Here is a 22,027-nt window from a genome sequence, read left to right as displayed (position 1 = left end):
GAGAATCAACATATATTTTAGATTTCTGCTTTTGCTGCTAACAAATGACCTAGTTAACTAAATACAGAGTTCAAAGGAAAAACCTCACCCAGATGAAACCGGACCCACGTAGCGCAGGGCGAGCCGACTAAACCAACTAAACCGGGGAAACAGGACCAGGTCCTGCCCCTGTCCACTCTGGGGTCCTGGGCGCTTCTGACTCTCAATTCCCCATCATTACAATTAAAGTTAATACACTCCTGGCCCCCACCCTGCAAAATGTAGAGACCAAGGTAGACGGGGCAGGTTTAGGCTGGCGAGGATCTTGGCCCACACCCACAGGACCTCATTCTACGGATGGTGTCCTGGTCAAGGCAGGAACAAGTCCCTGGGATGAGGACCCAGAGGCTCTTGGCCTCTGAGGTTAGAGCTCATCCCTGGGGTTCCCCAGGGGGCTAGGGCAGGGAGCTGCACCACGACTGTTGACCAAATTAAGTGGTCAGAGACCCTCCAGAGCCCCACCTCGGCCTCTGTGTTTGCTGGTGTCAGGAGGCATGACCAAGGTCAGAGGCAACTGTGACAAACAGGAAGGAGAGATGCAGACGAGGGGCAGAGGTGCAGAAGGACAGGAGACACACGGTGCCCAGCTGAGCGCCGTCAGAAGGGGCGGAAACATTCCAGGCACATTGGTAGACGCGTCCCCCAGCTGTGTGCTGGGAAGGACGGGCACAGCTCCTCCGCTCCTGTCTGTCTGCAGAACAGAGGGAGCTCTGATCCACTCCTAGGGCAGGACAGTGCAGAGCACCTGGCCCCCTGACCCAGAGGGCAGAGAGACTGCAGGAGAGAGCTCAGGCAGCAGGCCTTGGGCCATCTCTAGGGGGCCTGCCCCCCAGCCCCCGTGTTCATGGGGCCCAGCCTGCCCCCACAGCCCACGTGGCTCATGCGGAACACCTGTTTCCTTCCGGGAGCCGGCAATTTGGGTGGTTGCTGGCAAGAGCTACATGACCAGCCCAGTGCCCACCTGGGCTGCGGCCAACTGTCAACAAGTTGCTCCTACTCACCTCTGGAGCAGGGAGCTTTGCTGATACGAACCTCAGCCCTGACCACCACCACAGAGGCCCTCGAGTCTCAGTGGGTCACTGAACATGTGGTATGGCCTAGGGGACCCAGAAGCAAGTGTACACTGCCTTCCTTGCCCCAATCCACAGCCCCTTTCTCTCTGGGACCCGCCTGTCCCGAGGATGGGGGCTTCTCTTGCTCCACCTCTGAGCAGAGCCAGCTTTTGGGAGCAGCCGTGCATCCTCACTGGGTTTGTCGGGACGCTGCCTGTGGGACCCCTTACCCTCTCCTACAGAGTGGCCCCCGTATCCATGGGGGGGCGGGTTCCCGGACTCCCATAAAACCAGAGACACTCAAGTCCCTTTGACAAAATGGGCAGCATTTGCATAGCACCTCACCATCCCCGTGTGCTTAAGTCAGCTGGGTTATTTATGACACTGATACAATGCGAACGCTACATAAATAGTCGTTACACTGTGCGGTTAAGACATGCAGACAAGAACAAATCTGCAGTGTTCAGGACAGGTGGAATGTCTTTTTTCAAATGTTTTCCGTCTGAGGTTGGTTGAATGGATGAGAGACCTGGGACCGTGGAAAGCCACCCTGCACCATCAGACCCAGCGGCGGTGAACTGGACACGCCTGTGAAGCGCCAGGAGTACTCAGGGAACTGGCCACAAAGCTATGAGGTGAGCTTGGTGGCAAATTTCTCACCCTCAAGGACCTGTCCCTGTCACCACCTGGGGAGAATTGTGGCTCTTATCTGGAGAGGAGCCAGGCTGGAGCAAGGTTGGTGTACAGGCACTCACAGTGACCACACCTGGGCGAACCACAGAGCCTGGGGTGACATTATTGTGTCACGTTTGATTCTGCACCCTGCTCCTCCTCTTTCCCACCACAGGACATGGCTCCTTCTGAGTCAGCTTATAAGTGGCAGCCAGACACCTGGCATAGAAAGTGACACTGCTTTAGTCCCAGTCTCAACAGAGCTTGCAACTAGCAGGACTGACACCTGCCGAGCCCCAGCCACAGGGCAGTGGCCACAGAGATAAGAGCAGAGGACACATGTGCAGGGCCTACTACTTCCCGGCTCGTGGTCTAGGGGACCACATGGCAGAACTGGCATATGCAACCAACCTCCGAGGACTAGTGGGATTCCCCAGGGAGGAGGGAGAGGAGCACACAGCAGGGCAGGGCTGGAGGGAGGCACCCCAAGTGGGCAGTGCTGCCGGGTGCTCTGCAGTCCTGGGCACAGGAATGGACCTGCTGTTTGCCTCACAATGCCCTTTGCTCACCAACTCATGGGCAGCCCCTGCTGGGGAGTTGTCCACCCAGCAGTGCACTGGACATGGGGTAGCAGCCCCACCCAAGCAGTGGGCTCCAGCAGGGAGAGGGGAAGGTAGCAGGGGCCCTTGTGACAGCTGGGACTCTCTAGACTTTGGCCCCTCCACCTCCAAGGGGGACTTGGACTGTGGACGTCCCCCAGGACCCTTTCCCATTCCTGGACGCCACAGCTCTCTCTTCCAAGGAAACAAGATGCTCTGGGGCAAGAGCTGGAGCCCCAACCTGGGCCTCAGTCCAGGGCAGCCACATCACCACCCTGGACAAGTCACCCAAACCCTCTACCCTGGGGTCTCCCCATCTGCCAAGCAGGATGAGGCTCAGCCTGTTCCCCCAAAAGGCTCCGGGGGTGAAATGGAGATGCTTCAGGGTTTCTCAGCCTGGCCTGGACACAGGGTCCTTCCACGGGACCAGAGGAAGGAGAGGGAGGCCTCAGTCCCAAAGCACAGCACTCACCCGGCATCGGACAGTTTGGAGCTTTCCACGAAATACAGGCATTCTTTCTTCTTGATGTTTTCAGGGATCCATGAACTGAGATTTTCTTGCTGGGGGTAAAGAGGACCCTTTGAGATCCAGAGCCCACCCACCACTCACCCCCACGGGTGCACATCCTCGACCATGGCTCTGCTGCCTGAGGGCTTGTGAGGACTCAGGGCCACACTGAAGGTTAGGAGTGCCCTGGCCCAGGGCTTCCGGGCGTGGGTTCAGGAGAGAGGAATGAACATCCGAGTAGGCACAGCACCGCCCAGCGCACAGGCCAGCGTCACCTGGGAACCCCGCATGAGGCGGGAGGGTGAGAGCCTGGGCACCTGACTTGGGCCCCATGCAGCCTGCCTGACGTGGCAACTGCCCAACTCCAGCAGTGCTTCAACACAGTGCACACATGGAGCTGCCTGGGACCCGAGGGCCCTGCCCCAGGCCACCTGGTAAGGGGTATGAAATCACTGGGGTGGGTAAGGAGAGGCAGGGGCTCCACCGTGCCAGTCGGGAGCTCAGCCTTCTCCCAGTGGCCTCGGAGCAGACAAGGGGAAATGGTTGTGTGATCGCAGAGGGTGAGTAAGCCCAGCCACCTCTCCCTCTCCCTGACTCTCCTCTCCCAAAGCACGTTTCTGGGCTGACCCCACGGTCAGCAGACCCCGGTCCAGGAAAGAAACGGGCCATCTCCGTGGTCACGTGAGGCTTGGCTGACCCGGCTGGTGGTGCATTGGCTGCTGCTGTGGTCACACGGGCTGGCTGCAGGTGGCCAGGCAGAAGCCTACCTTTTCACTGCTGCTGAGGGGACACTGCAGTCTTCTGCTCTTGCAAAGGCTGCTGTGGCTTCGCCGGAGATGGGGGAGCATACCCAGATCAGCGACCCTCCTGGGTGGCACCCCGAAGCCCTCCTCCTGCTCAGAGCCAGCTCTCCTTGGGGCCAAAGGTTCCATCCTGGTCCCCGACTCTGGCTTAACCCTGCTGCCTCCTCCCTAAGGAGGTTTGCAAGGCTGGGGTTTCTGCAAACACTCCACGGGAGGCTGTTGAAATAGATCAGAAAGAGGAAGAGGAGACGGATGTTCTGAAAGGACCCAGCCGCATGTTTCTTCACAGGGAAGCCTCATCCGCTTCTCCCCCACTGGGTCCCACGTTTTCCCAGCCCGATGATGCTGGGGCGCCGCCAGGTCCCGGGGAGGCCTGGAAGGGCACACACAACGGGACTCCCCAGGCCCATTCACAGGGGCCTTCATGATGACTGCAACCTCAGACCCCTGTCCAGCTCCATCCCCCTGCTCCCTGTGTGAACTCAGGGGGTGCAGAAGATGGCGGGCGGGGGAAGTTGGAGCCTCTGCCCCGGGGTGCACCCTGCATCTCGTGTTCCAGACATCCCTCTTTCGTTTTCTAAAAGGAAAGCCCCTGCTGCCCCAGGTCAGATTCGGGAAGCACTGCAGAGGCCACGCTGGGGACAGGGGCACTGGCTAGGACAGGTCTCCTTTTCTTGAGGCCTTTCTCCCTGGCTGGGGTCTCCATTGCTAAAGCTCCAGAAGGCCACTGGGTCCTCATTTCCCACCACAGATGTGCCCACACCTGGGCCAGGCTGTCCCCAGGCATCCTCTCAAGGCCTTCTGTGAAGACAGCCCTACCCTCAGGAGGGAGGGCTGGCTACAAGTCTTGTCCCCCCGTCCCAGAACCCTTCTGGCCACATCACTTTCAGCACACATGGTGACCTGGGCAGGCTGACCCCTACTCGTCCCTACTCCCTGAGTCCCTCACTCTCCAGGCCCACAGTTCAGGGTCAGGTCTGGGGGTTCCGCCACTGGTTGCTGACCGTGGCAGAGGCTCCTGGGCCGTGGCTCTGCCTCCTCCTCCCCATGTACCCGGGGGCCCCTGCACTCCCAGCCCTGGCCCCGGGAAGGCAGCCAGCCACCAGGTCCAGCTCTGAGGTCAAGGAGCCACCTGTTCCCCGGTGGCCTTTTCAGAGCCCCTGCTCCCCTGCAGAGCAGCCAGCTGCCTCCCACCCACTGCTGAGGGAGGCAGGACAAAGAGGGAAAGCCGCCCATCCACACTAGCCCCTAGGGCCCGGACTAGTGGGAAGAGCGCAGGACGGAGGACCCTGGAGGGCCTGCGTTCACAGTCCCACTCCGCAGACCGCTGGCCACCCCTGCACATCTGTGGGGTCCTTTCCTCCAACCCCGCTGCCATTGACCCAGGGGCACGTCCAGCCTCACTGCCCCGACAGCAGTCCAGGTCAGAAGCCACACTGTGACCACCAGCAGCGCACCTCTCCCGCTGCCCAACAGGAACCAGGGCAGCAGGGTGGGCTGGGAGAGCCCTGGACCCAGGGCTGGTGACAACCATGTGAAGGCCCTTCTCCCTTCTCAGGGTTCTTCTGTCCTCGGAGTCACAGGCTTTCTTCATGGACCACCTGAAAGCAGCCCCCGCCACCCTGGTTGATAGCTAGCTTCTCCGGAGGCACCTGGACAGATGTCTGTGTGGAGAGCACCGGGGGCAAACGTGTAGACCGGGGATTCAACAGCACGCCTGCTTGGTCTCAGGACCTTCCACAAACAGCAGTAAATGCACCCGGCCAGGGCCTGACAGGAGCTGGAAGCTGCTCTACTAGAGTAGGGAGGCATGGGTCACGGCCCATGTGCTGGCGGACCCCCAGGAAAGAGCCCAGCTGCTGGGGGGCAGGGCACTGCCACATCCTCCCCTAGTAGCCACAGAGCAGCAGCTCCCCAGCCCAGCCTGGCCTTCAAGACCACCCCATCAGGGACCGCAGACCTCATACAAACCCAGGGCTTCCTACCCCACCCCCAAAACAGACACCAGGACATACAAGGGGCACTGACTGGCCCCTTCACTGTAAACTCTGTGGCCTCTTGCCCTCTCTGGGAGGTCTCTGGGCATCCTCAACACCTGGCTGTAGAAGCACTGGGGGGACAGGGAATAGCTGAGCACAGGTGGAGGGCACAGGACGCGGGGATCCAGAGCAGGAATCCAGATTAACTGAGCCCTTCATCCTCCCACCAACCCCCTGCCAGGGCTGCACAGGGTCTGCAGACAGATGGCCTTGGAGGGCACTGAGACCACGGCGCGGGGTCCGCACCGCAGCGGGTGCCTCGGACCCCCGCCCGCCAGCCCCTGAACTCACCCGCCCTGCGTCTCTGAAGGGTGCACCCTCCCCCACCCAGGCCCGCGCCCCTGCACCAGCGCCCAGACTGCGCCGCCCGAGCATCATTCCCGGCACCCTCTGCCCTACCCGCGCCTCCCGCTCCCTTGCACCCTGACAACCCCTCCCCGGCCCGCGCCGCCACCCGCCCCACACTCCCTACCCCTGGCTCGCGCCCCTGCACCTGCCGCGCTGAGTCCCAGGGCACACGCACACCTGCCGGGAGGCTCCGCGTCCCGGCCTCACTCGCACCGCGGCGCAGGACCGCTGCCCCGGCTCTGCCGCGCCACCCGCATCTCCCCGCCGAGCGTGCGTGCGCCCTGTATCCGACGCAGTCGGAGTCACCCGCAGCGCACTCTGCGTCACTCAGACGGGAAGAGTAAAGTCGTGAACAGTTCTCCCCAACCGCCCCACTTGCGGTTGGTCTCCCTTTCACCCTGGGACCTGGCACTCAAGCCTTCCCGGGGTCAGTGGCAAATGTCGCTGGAAGGATACATGTGGACTGCAATGATGGCCTCCAAACCCTGAACCGCTCGGGGGAGGGGAGAGACAGGGCCGTCCCAGGAGCACATGGGCAAGGGTGAGTGGCCCCACTATGGCCTCAGGAAGCCCTGCCCAAAATCCTTGGCAGCAGCCTCACACAGGTGGTGACCTGAAGCCAGAGACCATTCCCAGGGATTGAGACTGGGACCCCAAGAGAGGGGCTGCCTCGGGTCCTGCTTTCCAGGTCTGTCATACCGGGGACGGGCAGAAAAAGCCAGCAAGATCACGCTTACCGACCATCAGCCTCTGGCCATGGGGCTGCACTGCTGGGCTCCTGTGCTAGCTGGGGGAATATCAGGGACTGCGTTGTCACAGTGGCTTTCAAAGCAGCCAGGCCACCCAGACACCAATGTTTCACCCCACAGACCCGTTCTGCCTTCTTCCCCAACATCAGCGGGAAATGCCCTGCTGGCATTCCTGAGCCCTGGTGGTCTCACAGTTAGGGAATGTAGAGGGTCCTGGAGTGTCTGATCCAGTGGTGGGGGTGCGGGTCTGTCCACAGATTTCTGCCTGACTAGCCCCTCCTCTCCTTCCCTGGGAACACTGCCCACCTTCCAGACTCCTGCCCACAACCTACTCCTTGGCCTGTTCCTGCCCTCTGCAGGGGGCCACTCAGCAGTGCCAGGCACCGGAGGCTCAGGGAGGTCCCCAAACTTGCCACTTTCTATGACGCTGTGGGAAAGGTGTCACCCCTTGCATAGTGCAGCACTTTATTGTGTTTTCAGAACACTGTGACATACTCGCAAACGTAACTGGGACCTCTCCTCCAGAGCAGCTGGCACCGTGGACCGTTGCACTAGTGAGTCTCCATGCGGTGGCTTTTTCTGAGGGCTGCACACTGTGAGAGCTCAGACCTCCAGCCCCTGCACCCCTGTCTTCCCAGAGCCTGGCCAGTAGGAAGTGCTCCATGAGAGCCAGCTACCACAGAGAATCCTGACACCCGCCATGCCCCAGAGGGGAGTCTTAGACAGGAAGAAGATGGAGTCCGCCATGTCAGTAAGCTGCATCCAGTGCTCCTTCCCCAGGTAGCTGCTGGCCCGAGAGCCATCCACTAACTGAAACTCTGTGGGTAGTTAATATTTCATAAGGCAGTCATAACTACAGAGCCATCGAATGGACAACCTGGACTTTGGTTTCCAAGTATCCCAGGGCCTCTACGGGAGAGTCATTTAAGGTGAAGTGGTTAATCAACTGAGCATCTCTGATGAAACCTCTGTGCCTGTGTTGCCCCAGAGAGTCTCCTTCATTTCTAGAGAAAAATCACATGCTTTACAAGAAGGCCATACAATCTTCCAGAAGCCACTGCAATGGCAATTATGAAACATTCTTCCCATAAAAACAAAAGGGGCACCAACCATAAAGCAGGAAGGCAGCATGTTCTGATCTGCGTGGAGAGCTGCCTCAGGTTCCGATGCAGGAAATGTTCAGCACAAGGAGTTTTTCATGGCATGGACATTATGCCCAAGATAAAAAGCCCCCTGCTCTGGCAGCAAGGAGAAAAACCACAACTGGTGGGAAAAAAAAAATGTGATCTAACACACTTTGGTCACGTGGCTGCACAGGAGCAAGGAAAAGCAGGCTGCTGGGTCCTGAGACCAGAGCAGAGGGAAAAGGCGGTGGGGTCTGAGGACAAAGGAGCACCAGCAAACTTTTCCTGTGTCGGGATAGGTAATAACTACTGCAAACTTTGCAAGCAGATCTTACGATCTCTGTGCAGCTGCACCCCTCTGCCTCTGCTGCAGTAAAGCAACCATAGGCACTGCAAAAAATGGATTGGTGCCTCTGTGTGTCAATAAAACTTTATTTACAAATACAGGAGGAGAACCACATTGGGGTTGGATCCATGGTCTAAAGAAGTGGACTTCAGTCTGGAACATCTTTATTTTCCTTCATCTCTGTGATCAGCAAGTCAACTTCATTCCAGAAACATCTCAGCAAAGAGAACTGCTCTTGCAATGTGAAGTGGCAAAGAAGAGCACCCCACAAGGGTTCAAAGTCAGCTCATGGCATGTTTTCTGGACTTCAATAACAGGTGGAACCTCTTTATAACTACAGTGACAGCAGATCTGGGAGTGACCCAAGGCCAGAAAGATCTCTGAGGACACTCTGAATATAAATCAACAAATCTGAGCTGCTCTTCTCTCCCACCACAACTAGGATTTGCCCTGGAGGTCTAAAACACTGCTGTTCCTTCCTGACTCTGGCCAGCGGTGTAGGTCTTCTGGCAGCAGAGGGCAGGCAGGCCCATAGCTGGTTGAGCATACCCTCCCTGCAGGGCTCTCCAGGTGCACTTGTGGTTCTCACCACCACACGTGGCGAGAAGGAACCTCATCCCTCGTGATGAACGATGGTGTGTGTGTGCCTCCCCATTCCCCATGTGATGGCATTGAGTCCCTTTTGGAAGATATTAGGTCATGAGAGTGGGGCCCTCAACGTGGGATTAACATCCTAATAAGAGGAGACACAGATGGCCTGCTAGTCTTTCTCTCCTGTCCATGAGGACAGAGATAGCAGGTGGACCAGACACCAGCTCTACTGGCACCTTGACTTTGACTCCACCCTCCAGAACCTTGAGTAATAACAGTCTGTCACTTCAGCCCACAGTCCATGGCACTCTGTTAAAGTGAACTGAACAAACTGACATCCCCCACCCATTGAGGAGGGGCTGGGGCTCAGAGAAATGGAAAACTTGCCCAAGGCTCCTAGCTGGGAACTGTCAGGTGACCCATCCAGCTTGCACCTGAAGGCAGCTGTGGACCCTGCATTGTCAGTGGGTCAGTGGGAGAGCAGTTCCTGGAAGCCTCAGCCCTGTGCCAACTCAGGAAGGAGACAGGCTGCTGCCATCATGGCCTGCAGCCCACAGGAGACACCGAGAACAGAACACAAGCGGGAGAATCATCTCCAGTTGCAACAGATATCATAAAGAATCCAGAGGAGCTGGAGAGCAGCAGGCATGGTCCCAGGCCTGGCCGGAGGCCTTTCTGAGCAGTGACCTGGAGGAAGTGATGGCATGGCCACAGAACTGCCTGAGTATCTCTGGACACAGGCCAAAGCAAGCGCACAGGCTAGGGGTGGCACACTTCTGCACTTGGGGAACAACAGGAAGGCCAGGGTGGTGACAAGAGCCAGAGGTGGTGGCAAGAGAGAGTGGGAGGTAGGGCCAGCAATGCACGGAGTCCCTCCATCTGATGAGACCACTGCCCAGGCATACTTAGGAGAGGTCCAAGCCAGGCCACCCCAGTCTGCTGCCCCAGAGTCCTTAACCCTCAGAACTGGGAGAAAACAAATGCACCTAGCCATGAGTGTCAGAACCCCATCCAGTGGCAAGGGGAGTCCAGGCAGCCTAACTGGTGAGGAAAGAGGGGGCCTTCCATTCAGGCAGCCCTCATTCCCTGGGAAGCAGGCATTTTACCCTGGGAGGTTACTGGGCAGGGGGAAGAGTACTCACGGTCACCACCAGAACAGGACACAGGAGCAGGGGCAATGTCCCATGACATAAGTGTGGCTATGGCCCCTCTGAGGCCAGGAGCCTTTATAGCTGTGCCACCCTGACACCTGGAGTCTGACCCAGGGACCCTCCCATTATCACCCAGTGATTAGTGGGAAGGGTGTGACCCAGGGCCAGCATCCTAGAAATAAGACAGGTCCAGGGAAGACATCAGCTCTGAGCTGCCAGGAGCTTCCTGGGCAGGGAGGTAGGTGACACACTGGGCCTGAAGCAGTTCAGCTGGCACACAGCTGTGCACACTGACACCTGCTTCCTGTTCATGTTCCAAGCCTCACGCTCCAAGTCGGGCATGGCCCGTTCAGAGCAGCCCATGACTCAGATAGGACCAATCCCCAAACCTGGAGTACAGGAGTTGGGAAAAGAATTCTTTCTGCTGTACCCAAAGCAGTCAGGATGCACGCCTGGATCTGGAGGGTGGGGAGCATCAGAATGGGACTAACATAGGGGTGGGCATGGCTCCTGGATGGAGCCATGCTTGAAGCCACAACCCTGGACATCTCAGACATGGGAGTCTGTGTTTCATTTTTGGTTTAGGCAAGTTTGGGTCACTTTTCTGCCTATTTCAGAGAGACAAATCCCTTTTAAGCACTCTGACATTAGACATTTATTACAGGAATTGGACATCATGAGGGTGGCAGGATAGGAAAACAGGAAGCTAGAAGTTGGAGAATGTGGGGCCAGTCCCTAAGCAGCCCTCCTGAAGCAGGAAGCAGGTTGGAAGCAATTGCAGGGACACAGGGATTGGGGCATGTTCAACTCTGGAGGAAAGACCATCACGGGGCCTGGTGAGGACATCTGTGCCTGTCTGAGTTTGCAGTAAAGGATGCTGGTGGCCACACTGCTAGTGGACAGCGGGACCACAGAGAGGGGAGAGGTGGCTGCAGATCAAGGAGCACACAACATATTCTATGTCTCTCCCTATCTCTAACCATGATGGCCTTCCTGTGTGACCACGGCTGCTGCTCCTGCGCCCTCCAAATATGACGCAACCTGTAATCCCAGCAATTCAGGAGGCTGAGGCAGGAGGATGGCAAGTTCAAAACCAGTCTCAGCAACTCAGTGAGGCCCTTGGCAACTTAAAATAATACATATCTCAAAATAATACATTCATACAAAGGGCTGGAGATGTGGTTCAATGGTTAAGCGCCCCTCTGTTCAGTCTCTGGTTTAAAAAAAAAATCACGTCTCATGCAACCTTTCGGGGTCAAGTCTAGCCTGGAGCTGTATAGGGAAGGGGTTCGGCAAAACGCAGCGGATCCCCAGCTACAGTACCCAAAGCGTGTTCTATTCAACACGCTAAGAGTCCACTCTAACAGAACCTGAATTCACCAGGACTTCCTCCCACTAATCCCACGCCCTCAAGCAGCCACCTAGACGCCGCAGGGCGGTACCCCCACGGCCCAGGTGACGCTGTTTAAGTTGTCATCCTAAAAAGAACCGAGACAGGCTTTCCAGAATAAACGAGTTTGCGGTAGCCTGACTGGAGGCGCGCCGGACAGCTGCTAGGCACATCCCAGGGGCTGGCCGAGGAAAGGCTTCTCAACACCAGAACCCAGGCGAACTGTTCGCAGCAAACCCCCCGGTTACAGAGGGTGAGCGGGGCCCGGCGGGAGCGCGCCGGAGCCGACGCCCTAGCAGGGCACCTGCGCCTCCGCGGGGCTTCGGCACCTTTCCTGAAAGGGGAGGAAACCTGCGCAAGGCGCGCGCTGCTCCGGCCTCGTTTCACAGTTAAAGTCGCGTAGGTCAGAGCAGCGAGGGGACCGCCCCCTCCATGCCCGGCCGCGGTTCTGCAACCGGAAAGCACCCCGCCGAGCGCCGCCCACCGCGCGCACTCGTACCGCGTCAGAACACGTCAGAACCCAGCGCCACGCACACACGCCGGATCCTCAAGTGACCAGGGGGCGGGGCGAACGAGGGGGGGCGGAGCCACGCGCTCCGCGGGAGCCCAGGGGCCCTCACTGCGCCGACGCGGGACCGCCCACTTGCCCGTCGCCAATGGGCTCGCAGCATCCGCCCCTGACGACGCAAGCTCCGCCCCCTAGAGACGCGCCGCCACGGAGCCGTCTTCGGCGGCCGCGAGGAACTGGGGGCGGGGGACTAGGAGCTACCCGAGGAAGGGTGAGGGGTGAGGGGCGACGGCCGGGACCTGGTCCGCGCCGCGCGGCCGCCATGAAACTGACCCGGAAGATGGTCCTGTCCCGGGCCAAGGCCTCGGAGCTGCACAGCGTGCGGAAGCTCAACTGCTGGTGAGGCTGGGGCCGCAGGCGCTGCCCGCGTGCGGCGTGTCCACCGGGGCGGGGGGCGGGAAGTCTGGCCGTCAGCGACATCCTCCCGGAGTATCCGCCGCAGCCTGTCCTGCCGTGGCGGCGCAAGCCCTGGTGATCAGGGACAAAGGTCACCCCAGAGCTTTCACCCGCTCCCCACCCCTGTACCCCCTGGAGCAGGTCTGCGTCGCCCCCCACTCCCCACACGCTGCCCTAGCCTGACACCGCCACAATTGCCCTTTGGACTAGCTGAGTAGCTTTCAGGTGGCTTTAGGGGCACATGGCCTCTCTGTAGATGTGTTGATATTGGAAGGTGCCACCAGTCATTGAGTACCAGATCTGCTGATGAGGTGGAAGGCCAAGATGATTGCTACCTCTTCTAGAGGGAGGGAGAGAACTGAGCTTGTAAAGTCACTGAGCACCTTGGTTACTAGATACTGGGGGAATGCTGTGCCCAAGCGACCGTCTCTGGGGGTGGCAGCAAGGGGGGGACACAGATGCGATGGGATTCATGTGGACTTAAAGGCAGGCAGCTGAGTCTGGCTTGGCCAAGGAAGACCAGAGCTTCCAGAGCAGGAGCCTGCACTTGGATCATGAGAGAACTACAGGTGTTCCCCGGGGACTCAGTAGACTCCTCCACCCAATGCAGACTCCACCCCAATGAGGGGGCTACGCAAGGGCAGACCCTTGCTCCTGGTGGTGTCAGCAAACCAACTGGAGTGGTTCAGCTCTGCTGTGTTAATTAAAGTCTTGCTCTCTGCCAGGCACATCTGGTGCTTTGGCCACAGTTTCCCTTCTGCCCTTGGCTCTCAGCAATGCCCTTCTTTGTTTGGCACGTGGTGGTCAATGCTTTCTCTTTGTGGGAGAAACAACAGTCCCATTGCAGGCCTTTGATGCTGGCTTCATAAGTTGCATGTTTAGCCTTTAGATGTGGCCTTTCATGAAGATTCCCTTGTGTACACCAGTGAGGGACATTAACCTTCTGCTGTTCAGCCACTAGAACACTAAGCAAATCTTTTTGTGTCTTATAATGGGTGCAACTCCTGCTTCTTAGTCTGAAAAACATTCCCTAGCACCAACCTCATCGTTTTGACACATTTTTCCAGTTATCTAGGTAAACTTTATTTTTTACTGTGCCATTAAAATTATAGAATCTTAAGGCTAGTGGTCATCAATTTTTGGATTTTTTAAAAATATGTAGGTTATTTTAGCTGTAGCAACCCATGAATAGGCTATGAAGGTTCCTGGTACTAACTGTTCGCCTCTAAGGAGCAGAATACAGATTTTATTTTATTTATATTTTTAGTTGTCAATGGACCTTTATTTTTTACATGAGGTGCTGAGAGTTGAACCCAGGGCCTCACACATGCTAGGCAAGCATTATACCAGGGAGCCATAACCCCAGCCTGAAATTCTTGTTTTTTCAACTCCAATAAGATTAAAGTATGTCTTTTCTTTCCCCAGGGGCAGCCGTCTCACTGATGTGAGTATTGCTTTGATGGTCTCCAAATGGTCCCCTCCCCAGAGCTGTAAACTCTCCACTAGAGAATTGTTAAAGCAGCAGAGCTAAGGCTGTCCTTCTGTCCCATCCCTTGCTGGTCCTATCAGAGGAGCGGTCACAGTGTACTTTGGGAAGCAGTCCTGGGAGGACTGGTTTTCCTCTGAGGAGACGTATGGCCATCAGGGGCTCTATGCATGGCTTCCTCTTGGTCAGGCCCCCAGCCTACTCCACAGCAGGCCGAGAGCAGCCAGGGGTGGGGAGCTGGAGCCTGTGGGTCTATGAAGACCTGAACGTCGCAACTGGCATACAGCCGAGCAGCAGCTGCCCAGTTCCCTGGGGTGGATGGTGCTGCTATGGTCTGAGACCCAGATTCGGGGCTGGCTCTGGGGACAGGAGGGGCTCGTTCCTTTCTTTTACCCCAGGGACAGTCAGTAGAAAGGTCCTCAGACCCAGGAAGGTATCTTGAGGTCCCCTGGCCTGATGACCTTTGAGGCACGTAAATGAGTAGTGTTCTGTCTCTACAGCCATTAGCATTTGATGTCAATGACATTGTTCTAAAATGTCACAGCACAAGTTTCCCCTTTAGTGAGGGAAGGTCTGGGCAGCACAGGACAGCATGACACTGAGCCCAGAATGCCCCATAAAGTCCTTTTGAGAGCTTGGCTGGGCCCGGTCATGCACCCTGGGTTCCACAGTGCAGTAGACCAAGGCTCTGACAGGTTTCTCCTCTGGCCTGGGAGAAGTGACATCAGGCACCAGTGCCAAGTGATATTCGCCAGCCGTGTTCATTTCCTCCCTAGATTTCCATATGCCGGGAGATGCCCAGCCTGGAGGTGATCACGCTCAGGTACCTGGCCCTGCGTTGCTCTAGTCCCTGGGGTGTGGAAGCTGGGGATGGCTTCATGTGCCTCCTGTGGGACCAAGTGATGAGGGACAACCTGGAAACTCAGCACAGTCTGGGAGGGTGGCTTCTGGAGGGCAGGGTGCCAGATTCCCCATGTACCCCCAGCGCCTCCTGATAATGAGCCCTGCCTGCCCTGGCCTGCCCTCACCGTGGCCAGGTATACCCCCAGGGACCTAGTGTCCCAATTTTTCTGCCTTCCTGGTTGAATCACCTCCAGGAGCTCACCAGTTTCCCTGCATCCCAGGGCCTCTCCCTGGCAAGAGTTCCCTCTTCCCAGGCACTGGATTCCAGCCGAGTAAGGAAACCTTGACTATCACAACCTTGAAGCCAAATGTCATTGCTGGCATTTCAGGCAGTCGGGGAGGGGAGTGCTTGAGGGGAAGGACAGAGCTCCTCGTGGCCCCTGACTCCCTCCTGCCCACTCGGGTACTTTAGAGGGGCTGCCTGCAGACACTGGGTGTGTTCTGTGGTTGGCGTGTCGCCACTGCCCTTTCCTGGGGTGTGCCCCACACAGGGCAGCCCCCAGGAAGGAGTGCTGCAGGTAGGACTGGTACATCAGGCTGGGCCCCTGGGATGCAGGAGGATCGCGGCCACCCTTAGCTGAGCACCTGGGCGCGAAGGCACTGTTAATTGTAGAGGTGGGGTGGACACCTTCAGGGGTCTGCTCTGTTCTCTGCTTCTCTGATGTGTCCATTCCAGAGGGAATGGACATTACGCTCACGCCTTTGTTCCCTTTAATCCGGGGTTCGTTGCTGAGCTTTGGGTGGCTCAGAGCCCATGTGTAGGTTTTGCCAGGAGCTCTGGCCACTGCTGGCTTTGGGACTAAGTGATGGATCCCTTGGGGGACTTAGTGTCCTCACCTGTAGAGGAAGGCGAAGCACTTCTCCTCCCACAGGAGTGCAGAGGAGGGGCGGCGGGAGCAGGTCCTGCGTGGCCAGCCACCACTGTGCCTCCACGAAGGGGCCTTGTACCTAAAGCTTTCTCCCCTGCTGGGGTCTTCACTGACCTTGACTCGAGGGTAAGCAGAAAAGAGAAGCCACCCCAGGAGGTGCTCATGAACGAGGCGGGACCCATGGCCACAGAGGCCCCTTCCTGCCTGGAAGCCAGCCCACTCAGGGCACTGCCTGTCCTGGTCCTCAGCGTCAACAGCGTTTCCACCCTGGAGCCTGTGAGCCGCTGCCGGCGCCTGAGCGAGCTGTACGTGAGGCGGAACCGCATCCCCAGCCTGGACGAGCTCTTCTACCTGAAGGGCCTGCCGCACCTCAGGGTGCTGTGGCTGGCCGAGAACCCGTGCTGCGGCTCCAGCCCCCACCTCTACCGGATGACCGTGCTGCGCAACCTTCCTGGCCTGCAGAAGCTGGACAACCAAGGTGAGTGTCCCGCCCTGTGGCCGCCACACAGCATGAGGAAGCAGACCCTGGGGGAGGTCTGCCTGCCTCCTCCTGTCTTCTGTGACCCCGGTACTCTGGTCTCCTCCGTCACACAGCAGCTCTTACACTGCTTGGCCCCTCTCAGGGGTCAGTGTCACCTGCCTGGATGCAGTACAGGTGCCCATCTGAGAACTGGGGTGCGTCACCACTGAGCCACACCACCGTCCATTTTTATTTTTTGTTTTGGGACAGTTTTGCTAAGTTGCCCGGGCTGGCCTTGAACTTCTGCTCGTCCTGCCTCAGTCTCCCAGGCAGCTGGGGTCACAGGTGTACACACTGTGCCCAGCCCAGTCTGTTCTTTCTTAAGGCCTGCCTTTTGGGCTGGGGGCCAGCTCTGACAAAGCCCCTGCTCAGCACATGCAAAGCTCCCAGCACCACACACGCAAAAAGAATGAAAGAAAAACTCTTGTCTTGATAGGGGTTTCTGCTCCCAGCAGATGCTGGAATTGACACAAGCAGTCCCTGGCCACTGACTGAGGTGCGGAGGGCAAGGCTGACCGTCAGTGGACAGAGCCTGCCTGCATCAGAAGCAGGCTGTGCTGGAGGCCCCAGTGGGCCCAGGGCCTGCAGTGTGTGTCACTGGGGGGAGGCTGTCTGATGCCCTGGCTTCCCTGTCCTTCATCCCGCAGCCGTGACTGAAGAAGAGCTGGCCCGGGCGCTGACGGAGGGAGACGAGATCACCGCTGCCCCAGACAGAGAGGGCATGGACAATGGCCACCCGGAGCCACCCTGCACGCTGAGCTCCATCAGCTCCAGCCAGGAGACCAGCCAGGACCTGCTGAGCTACGTCGAGGAGGCAGAGTGAGGCTGGAGGGGAGTGGGCCTCCTCCCGGGTCCTCGGGAGTCCCAGGGGCTTGCTGTGGTTCCTGTCTGGAAAGTGAGGGGGCGTTTTCTGGGTGGCTTCTCTTTTCTCTGGAGTGACTCCCAGTCACTTCCAGTGCTGACTCAGAACTCACACATGCCAGGAGCAGGAGGGGAAGCACCCGCCCGGCAGGAGGCCACTGTCCCTGGGAGGCCTGCTGGCCTACGGCTCTCCTGACCTACGGCACTTAGGGGCTCCGGGGGGCAGCCTGCTGCTCTTGTGGTCCTAGGAGGGTGGCCCAGGCTGAGCTCCACTCAGCAGGCCAGGCCCCTGCCCGCACTGTGTGAGTACGTTTGGAATGAGCTCTGTGGTGGACGGCTGCAGGCCAGCACTGGTGCCTTGACCCCTGGTCAGGGTCATAGTGGGCTTGGGTTCTCGGCCCTGGGCCCTGGCAGTTTGGAGACCAGGTGCAGTAATGAGGCTGCCTCAGAGCCACCTCAGGAGCTGCACAGGAGCCACCTGGAAAGTCCCCGGACTGGGGTTGGCCTTCCTTCCACTTCCTGCTATGGCGGAGGGACTCCCACTCCTGCGTTCAGTCTCCTGGACTGTTTGCCAAGGTGACAGATGCCACCCCCTCAGGCCCTCCCCTCCCCTCTCACCAGCAGCAGCCAGGGCCACCTCAGCCTGAAGCCATCTGCCAAGGACCAGTTTCCTTCCTTCTCACAGAGGGACACTTCCAGCAGCCACAAGAACAGGGTGAGTGACACAGGCCATCCTGGCCAGGTAGCTGCTGCCCCCTCAGAATGCAGGCATTGTGGGGAGAGCGGCTGGCAACAAGGTGGGACAGGCACACCCAGCCCCAGGGCCAGGGCGGGGGGCCTGGTTCAGATCTGAGCCTGTTGACGCTCCAAGCCTGTCCCCACAGACCTCCCTGCAATGTAGGCCAGTGACAGAAGTGTTGTCCACAAGTGCATGGCAAGGTCCTTGGGTCACACACTTGCCCCTGAGAGGAAGTGGGTGGCCTCATCCTCTCCAGCCTGCCTCAGGTGGCCCTGCCCCTGCAAGCATGTCCAGCAAGGACACAGATGGCCCCAGGTCCCCATGGGGTGGTGCAGGTGTCAGGGTCAGCGCAGGTCCTTCATCCAGGATGTGCCTGCAGGCCCCAAGCAGCCCTGTGTGCAGACACCTCCCTCCTCTGTTGTCAGAGCGGCCCTGTCCCCTCTTGGGAATGCAGACAGCTGTGGGTGGGTCAGTGGGTACCCTCAGCCTCTGTGCCTTGGTCCCCTGCTGAAGCAAGGGCACAGACCGAGGGCTGGTAGGCCAGGGTGCAGCAGCACGTTGGTGTCCTCTGTGGACTCTCCCCACCGTGCTCTGTGCGGTTGGCCGCCTGGAGGGAGCTGCCCCAAGCTGCTGAGCCGTGAGGGGTACCGCTGGCCAGGCCCCAGGTCAGCAACTCTCCTGCCCCCAGAATGTGCTGACGGCCATCCTGTTGCTGCTGCGGGAGCTGGACACAGAGGGGCTGGAGACCATCCAACAGGCTGTGGGCATCCGACTCCAGGCCCCTCACCAGCAGGAGCTGCGAGAGGATACAGAGTGACCACCAGCACGGCCACAGCTCGGGCCCTCCATGCACTCCACCCCTGGATCCTGCTGCGTCCTCAAGCTTGGCCCCACCGGGAAAGTCTTCTCTGCTCGCCACACCAGGCGAGGTCAGGCAGGCCGACCCGGCTGCACCAGACTGTCCAGGACTTGCTCTGGGGCCTCAGGGTCTGGAGGCCTCTGCGGGCTGTGCTCACCAATAAAGCTTGTTCCCAGCTGCCCTGGAAGCGGCATCCCCTGAGCGGCAGGTGCGACCTCGACCTCAGAGGTAAGTGCGTCTCTGCAGCTGAGGGAGTGATCTGGGGCCTTTCCCACTGCAGTCGTCAGTCGCTGGGCAGGTCCTGCCACCCAGGGAGACTTCCAGAGTGACGGCCCCTAGACAGCTGCCCCGCACCTCGCCACACCACAGCCACCGCTGCCAGCCAGAGGCGGTTCCCACAGCAGGACGGGCAGGACAGCCTTCGCTTTTCTTTCTCTGACCCCTTTTAAGCACCCTGCAGCAGGAGGCAGCAGGTGCTGAGCCAGAGTGAGGGACATGGCCTCAGGCCAGTGTGGCCACAGGCAGGTGGGTGCAGGTTGCACCCACGCCTCCCTCTGGAAGGGTCCCAGGCCTTACAGGGTGCTGGGGGCCCAGTGGGAGTGCCACAGCCTGGGGCCAGCCCAGTGTCCCCAGGACCAGGATGCATCCCACATATAAAGAGCTGCGGGGTAGAAAGCCATCCCAGATAACAGGGCAGCGGCTGGGTGGAGAGCAAGTGTGCCCTCTCCCTCCTGGGGCTGCAGCCACAGCCGTGAGGCAGCCGTCCCTGCACAACCGAGAGCACCTGGGCTCATGGGCCAGCAATGGCCAGCATCCTGAAGGCTGGGGACTTGCAGATGGCCATACCATGACTTGGAAACTCATAGAGGCCCTTGTGCTGGACTCATGGAGGGCCAGGGCGGAGGCAGGGACCTTTGTGGGTGGGTGACCTGGTACGTTTTTCAGAACGGATGTGACCTCTGAGGGTGGAAACCAAGGAGTCGCTGTGTGGGGACGTCTGGTGTGGACACGTGACTTCCCAAGGTGCCAGAGGCTCTCAATAAAGCACCATCTTTAGAACAGAGGGTCGTGTGAACTGAAGGAGGCCCTCCCCACCCCCGCACGCCTGGCCACCCGGGGGCCTTGTGGGGTGGGCCTGCCCTAGCCTCCTCCTGCCCCACGTCCTTGCACACCGCTGCCAGCTCGCCCTCCCCTCTGCTACCCCTTGAGACCCTCGCCATTGCCTGGCCCCAGGCTGCAGTGGGACTTACGTCTCTCTAGATGACCCCAAAGCAGGAACTGACCTCACAGTGTTCTGTGCAGGTGAGGGCTATGACCCAGGAGGCACCATTCACTGAGAATCTGTATGCAGCACAGCCAGAGGTGGCCACTGCTCTCCTAGAGCGCTGTCTGGGGAGGAGACAGGCTCCACATCTGGCATCACCCAAGGCCCTGGCAGGTCACCAAGATTTTGTACAGTTGGGCAGGTTCTACACTGCATCTGGCAGGATAAGCTAAGGGGTCCACTCTGAGAATGGAGTCCTGACCCCAGAGTGTGGCGTGCACTAATGGAACCAAGCCACCATAATGCTCTGACCACATCTGACTGACCTGAACAAGTGTCCAGTGCTCCCACCAGAGCCTTGCAGATTCAGTGTCTGGACATGAAACCCCCACCTCCAGGCAGGACGCCACACCTGAGCAGGGGAGGACAGGACTCTGGTGCTCTTGCTGTTCTCACAGGGAGCTCTCCAGAGAAGCAGGAAGCAGAAAGGATTCCCGGATGGTGGGGCATGTCCCACTTTGTCCCCAAACCTCAGGCTGCCCTTGGTGAGGGTGCGTGCTTGTTCCCTGACAGCCATCCTCCACGAAGACACGGGGGATCTGTGGGGCTCTGGAGCCCATCACCTGGGACGCTGCAGTGAGGGCTGCCACGTGCTCAGGACATGGCCCCCCCGGGCTGCAGAACTGCCTTCAGCTCCGAAGTCGCCAGCTGGGCATGCAGACCTGCTGAATCCCCTTCACCAGCCTGGGAGGGGGCAGAGGCTCACAGTGGCCTTGCCATGGGGCACTCAGGGCTGGCCTTCATGGTCTTGGCTGTGCGCCTGCCTCCCACCTGCACCCTGCACAGGACCCTTGAGCCTGTGGGTGCTGCTCCTGAAATGCTTCCTGCTGTGGAACCGGGTCTCCGTGTGTCCACTGCCCCGGTGGCAGGCCTGCTTTCAGAGGTTCCCTGGGAAGTCACCTCACTCTGTGCCTGTGGGGCACTTCTAAAACCAGCTGCTACTCCCCTGCGAAGGAGGGTGGTCCTCTGTGAGGAGCAAAGTGGGCCCGTGGGTGGCCCTGGTGGAGCCTCAAAGTCACATCCAGTGCTGTCCATCCGCAGGCCCTGTTTTCAGCTTCAGCCCCTGCCGAGTCCCCTCTATGGATGTCCCCTCAGCTGTGCCAGCACAGGGAGAAGGCCATGCTCCGAGTGGCAAGGCCAAGGCGGTCCTGGGAACCTGGGAGCCAGGGCCAGGCATTTCTGGCTGCTCCTGATGTCAAGAGCACAAGTGTGCAGGGGCCTGGGGAGTTAGAATGTCCCCAGAGGCACCCGTGTGGGAGTCCTGGTCTCCAGAGCCGCAGAGTGCCCAGTGTACTTGGTGCCCCGGTGGGCTCTCGGGAAGCAACAGGTCCGTGAGCTTCTGACCTCAGCTGTGGTTAATGATTGGATGGCATTACTGGGAGGTGGGACCTAGCTGAAGGGACCTGGTCCTTGGAGGTGTGGCCTTGGGGACTCTGTCCCTGGCCCCTTCCTCTGCTTCCTGGCTGCCACCAGCTGAGTGGCTTTCCTCCCCCTCACCTGGAGCCATGGAGCCAGCTGCCTAGACGGGACCCTCTAGAACCCTGAGCCAGCCATCTGTCCCCTGAGTGGTTGTCTCAGGTACTTTGCCCCAGCCATGAAGAGCTGCTGCACACAGACGGAGGTCTGCCAGGAAGGCTCTGCAGCACGCCACCTAGCACTGTCCCCAGCCAGTGGGGACCCCTGCCTTGTGCACCCTTCGGGCACCAGGCCTTGTGTTGGCCGGCTGCTGCTCAAGTTCCAGGACCACCCTGAGGTCTCCTCGGAGATTTCAGGACCAGGGAGACTCACAGAAGAGTCAGCATTTCCCCAAAACCAATCTTGGAGTGCTGAGAGGACGCAGCCGGACGCAGCAGAGAAGCGCCAGGCTCTCCCCACCCCTGCACCTGCGCAGGCCACCCTGCCCTCCAGGGCCCCTCCGAGAGCGGCTCTGCTGAGAAGCATCTTGGGCCTCAGGCCCTCCCAGGCCCGGCCGCTGTCCCTGTCTGCGCCCCTACAGGGGAGTGTGGGAGCTGCACAGCTGTGGCATGTGGTCTGCTCTCGGGCCCTGATGTGGGCACGTCACGAGGTGAAGTGTGGCCAACTGCCAGAGGC

At 59.2% G+C, this 22,027-nt stretch overlaps 2 protein-coding genes across 9 annotated transcripts in view; one reads left to right on the top strand and one right to left on the bottom strand.

The window, feature by feature from the left end:
* Trpm2 (transient receptor potential cation channel subfamily M member 2) overlaps positions 1 to 6,559 on the bottom strand; it is a 53,119-nt gene extending 46,560 nt beyond the window's left edge. Inside the window, exons 1-3 of one of the 4 annotated variants that reach the window (XM_040287114.2) lie at positions 6,185 to 6,559; positions 3,638 to 3,889; positions 2,835 to 2,923 (exon numbers count right to left, since the gene is read on the bottom strand). In XM_040287114.2, the coding sequence (XP_040143048.2) occupies positions 2,835 to 2,923; positions 3,638 to 3,802 (254 nt within the window). In that variant the 5' untranslated portion in view covers positions 3,803 to 3,889; positions 6,185 to 6,559. Of the gene's footprint in view, positions 1 to 501; positions 521 to 2,834; positions 2,924 to 3,637; positions 3,890 to 6,184 lie in introns of those variants that run through there. The other 3 variants (XM_021725264.3, XM_040287115.2, XM_040287117.2) reach the window with 3 other exon arrangements.
* Positions 6,560 to 12,088: 5,529 nt separating this feature from the next.
* Positions 12,089 to 19,671, top strand: Cfap410 (cilia and flagella associated protein 410). Of its 5 annotated transcripts, XR_005734638.2 has the most exons (9): positions 12,089 to 12,318; positions 13,801 to 13,819; positions 14,638 to 14,684; positions 15,637 to 15,759; positions 15,882 to 16,111; positions 16,801 to 16,972; positions 17,636 to 17,729; positions 18,442 to 18,840; positions 19,558 to 19,671. XR_005734638.2 is itself a non-coding variant. In XM_040287109.2 (8 exons), the coding sequence occupies exons 1-8, from the start codon at positions 12,242 to 12,244 to the stop codon at positions 18,568 to 18,570; spliced, it is 888 nt and encodes a 295-aa protein (XP_040143043.2). In that variant the 5' UTR covers positions 12,089 to 12,241; the 3' UTR covers positions 18,571 to 19,671. The 5 variants fall into 5 exon arrangements, 4 of the variants coding, with proteins under 4 accessions (XP_040143043.2, XP_040143042.2, XP_005323493.1 ...); XM_040287109.2 differs by having other exon boundaries at positions 17,639 to 17,729; positions 18,442 to 19,671; XM_040287108.2 differs by having other exon boundaries at positions 18,442 to 19,671.
* Positions 19,672 to 22,027: the final 2,356 nt, after the last annotated feature.

The sequence above is a fragment of the Ictidomys tridecemlineatus genome, chromosome 3 (genome assembly GCF_052094955.1).
Source record: "Ictidomys tridecemlineatus isolate mIctTri1 chromosome 3, mIctTri1.hap1, whole genome shotgun sequence".
Classification (NCBI taxonomy): domain Eukaryota; kingdom Metazoa; phylum Chordata; class Mammalia; order Rodentia; family Sciuridae; genus Ictidomys; species Ictidomys tridecemlineatus.
The sequence above is the reverse complement of the archived record's forward strand: the minus strand, read 5'-3'. Positions and strand labels throughout refer to the sequence as shown.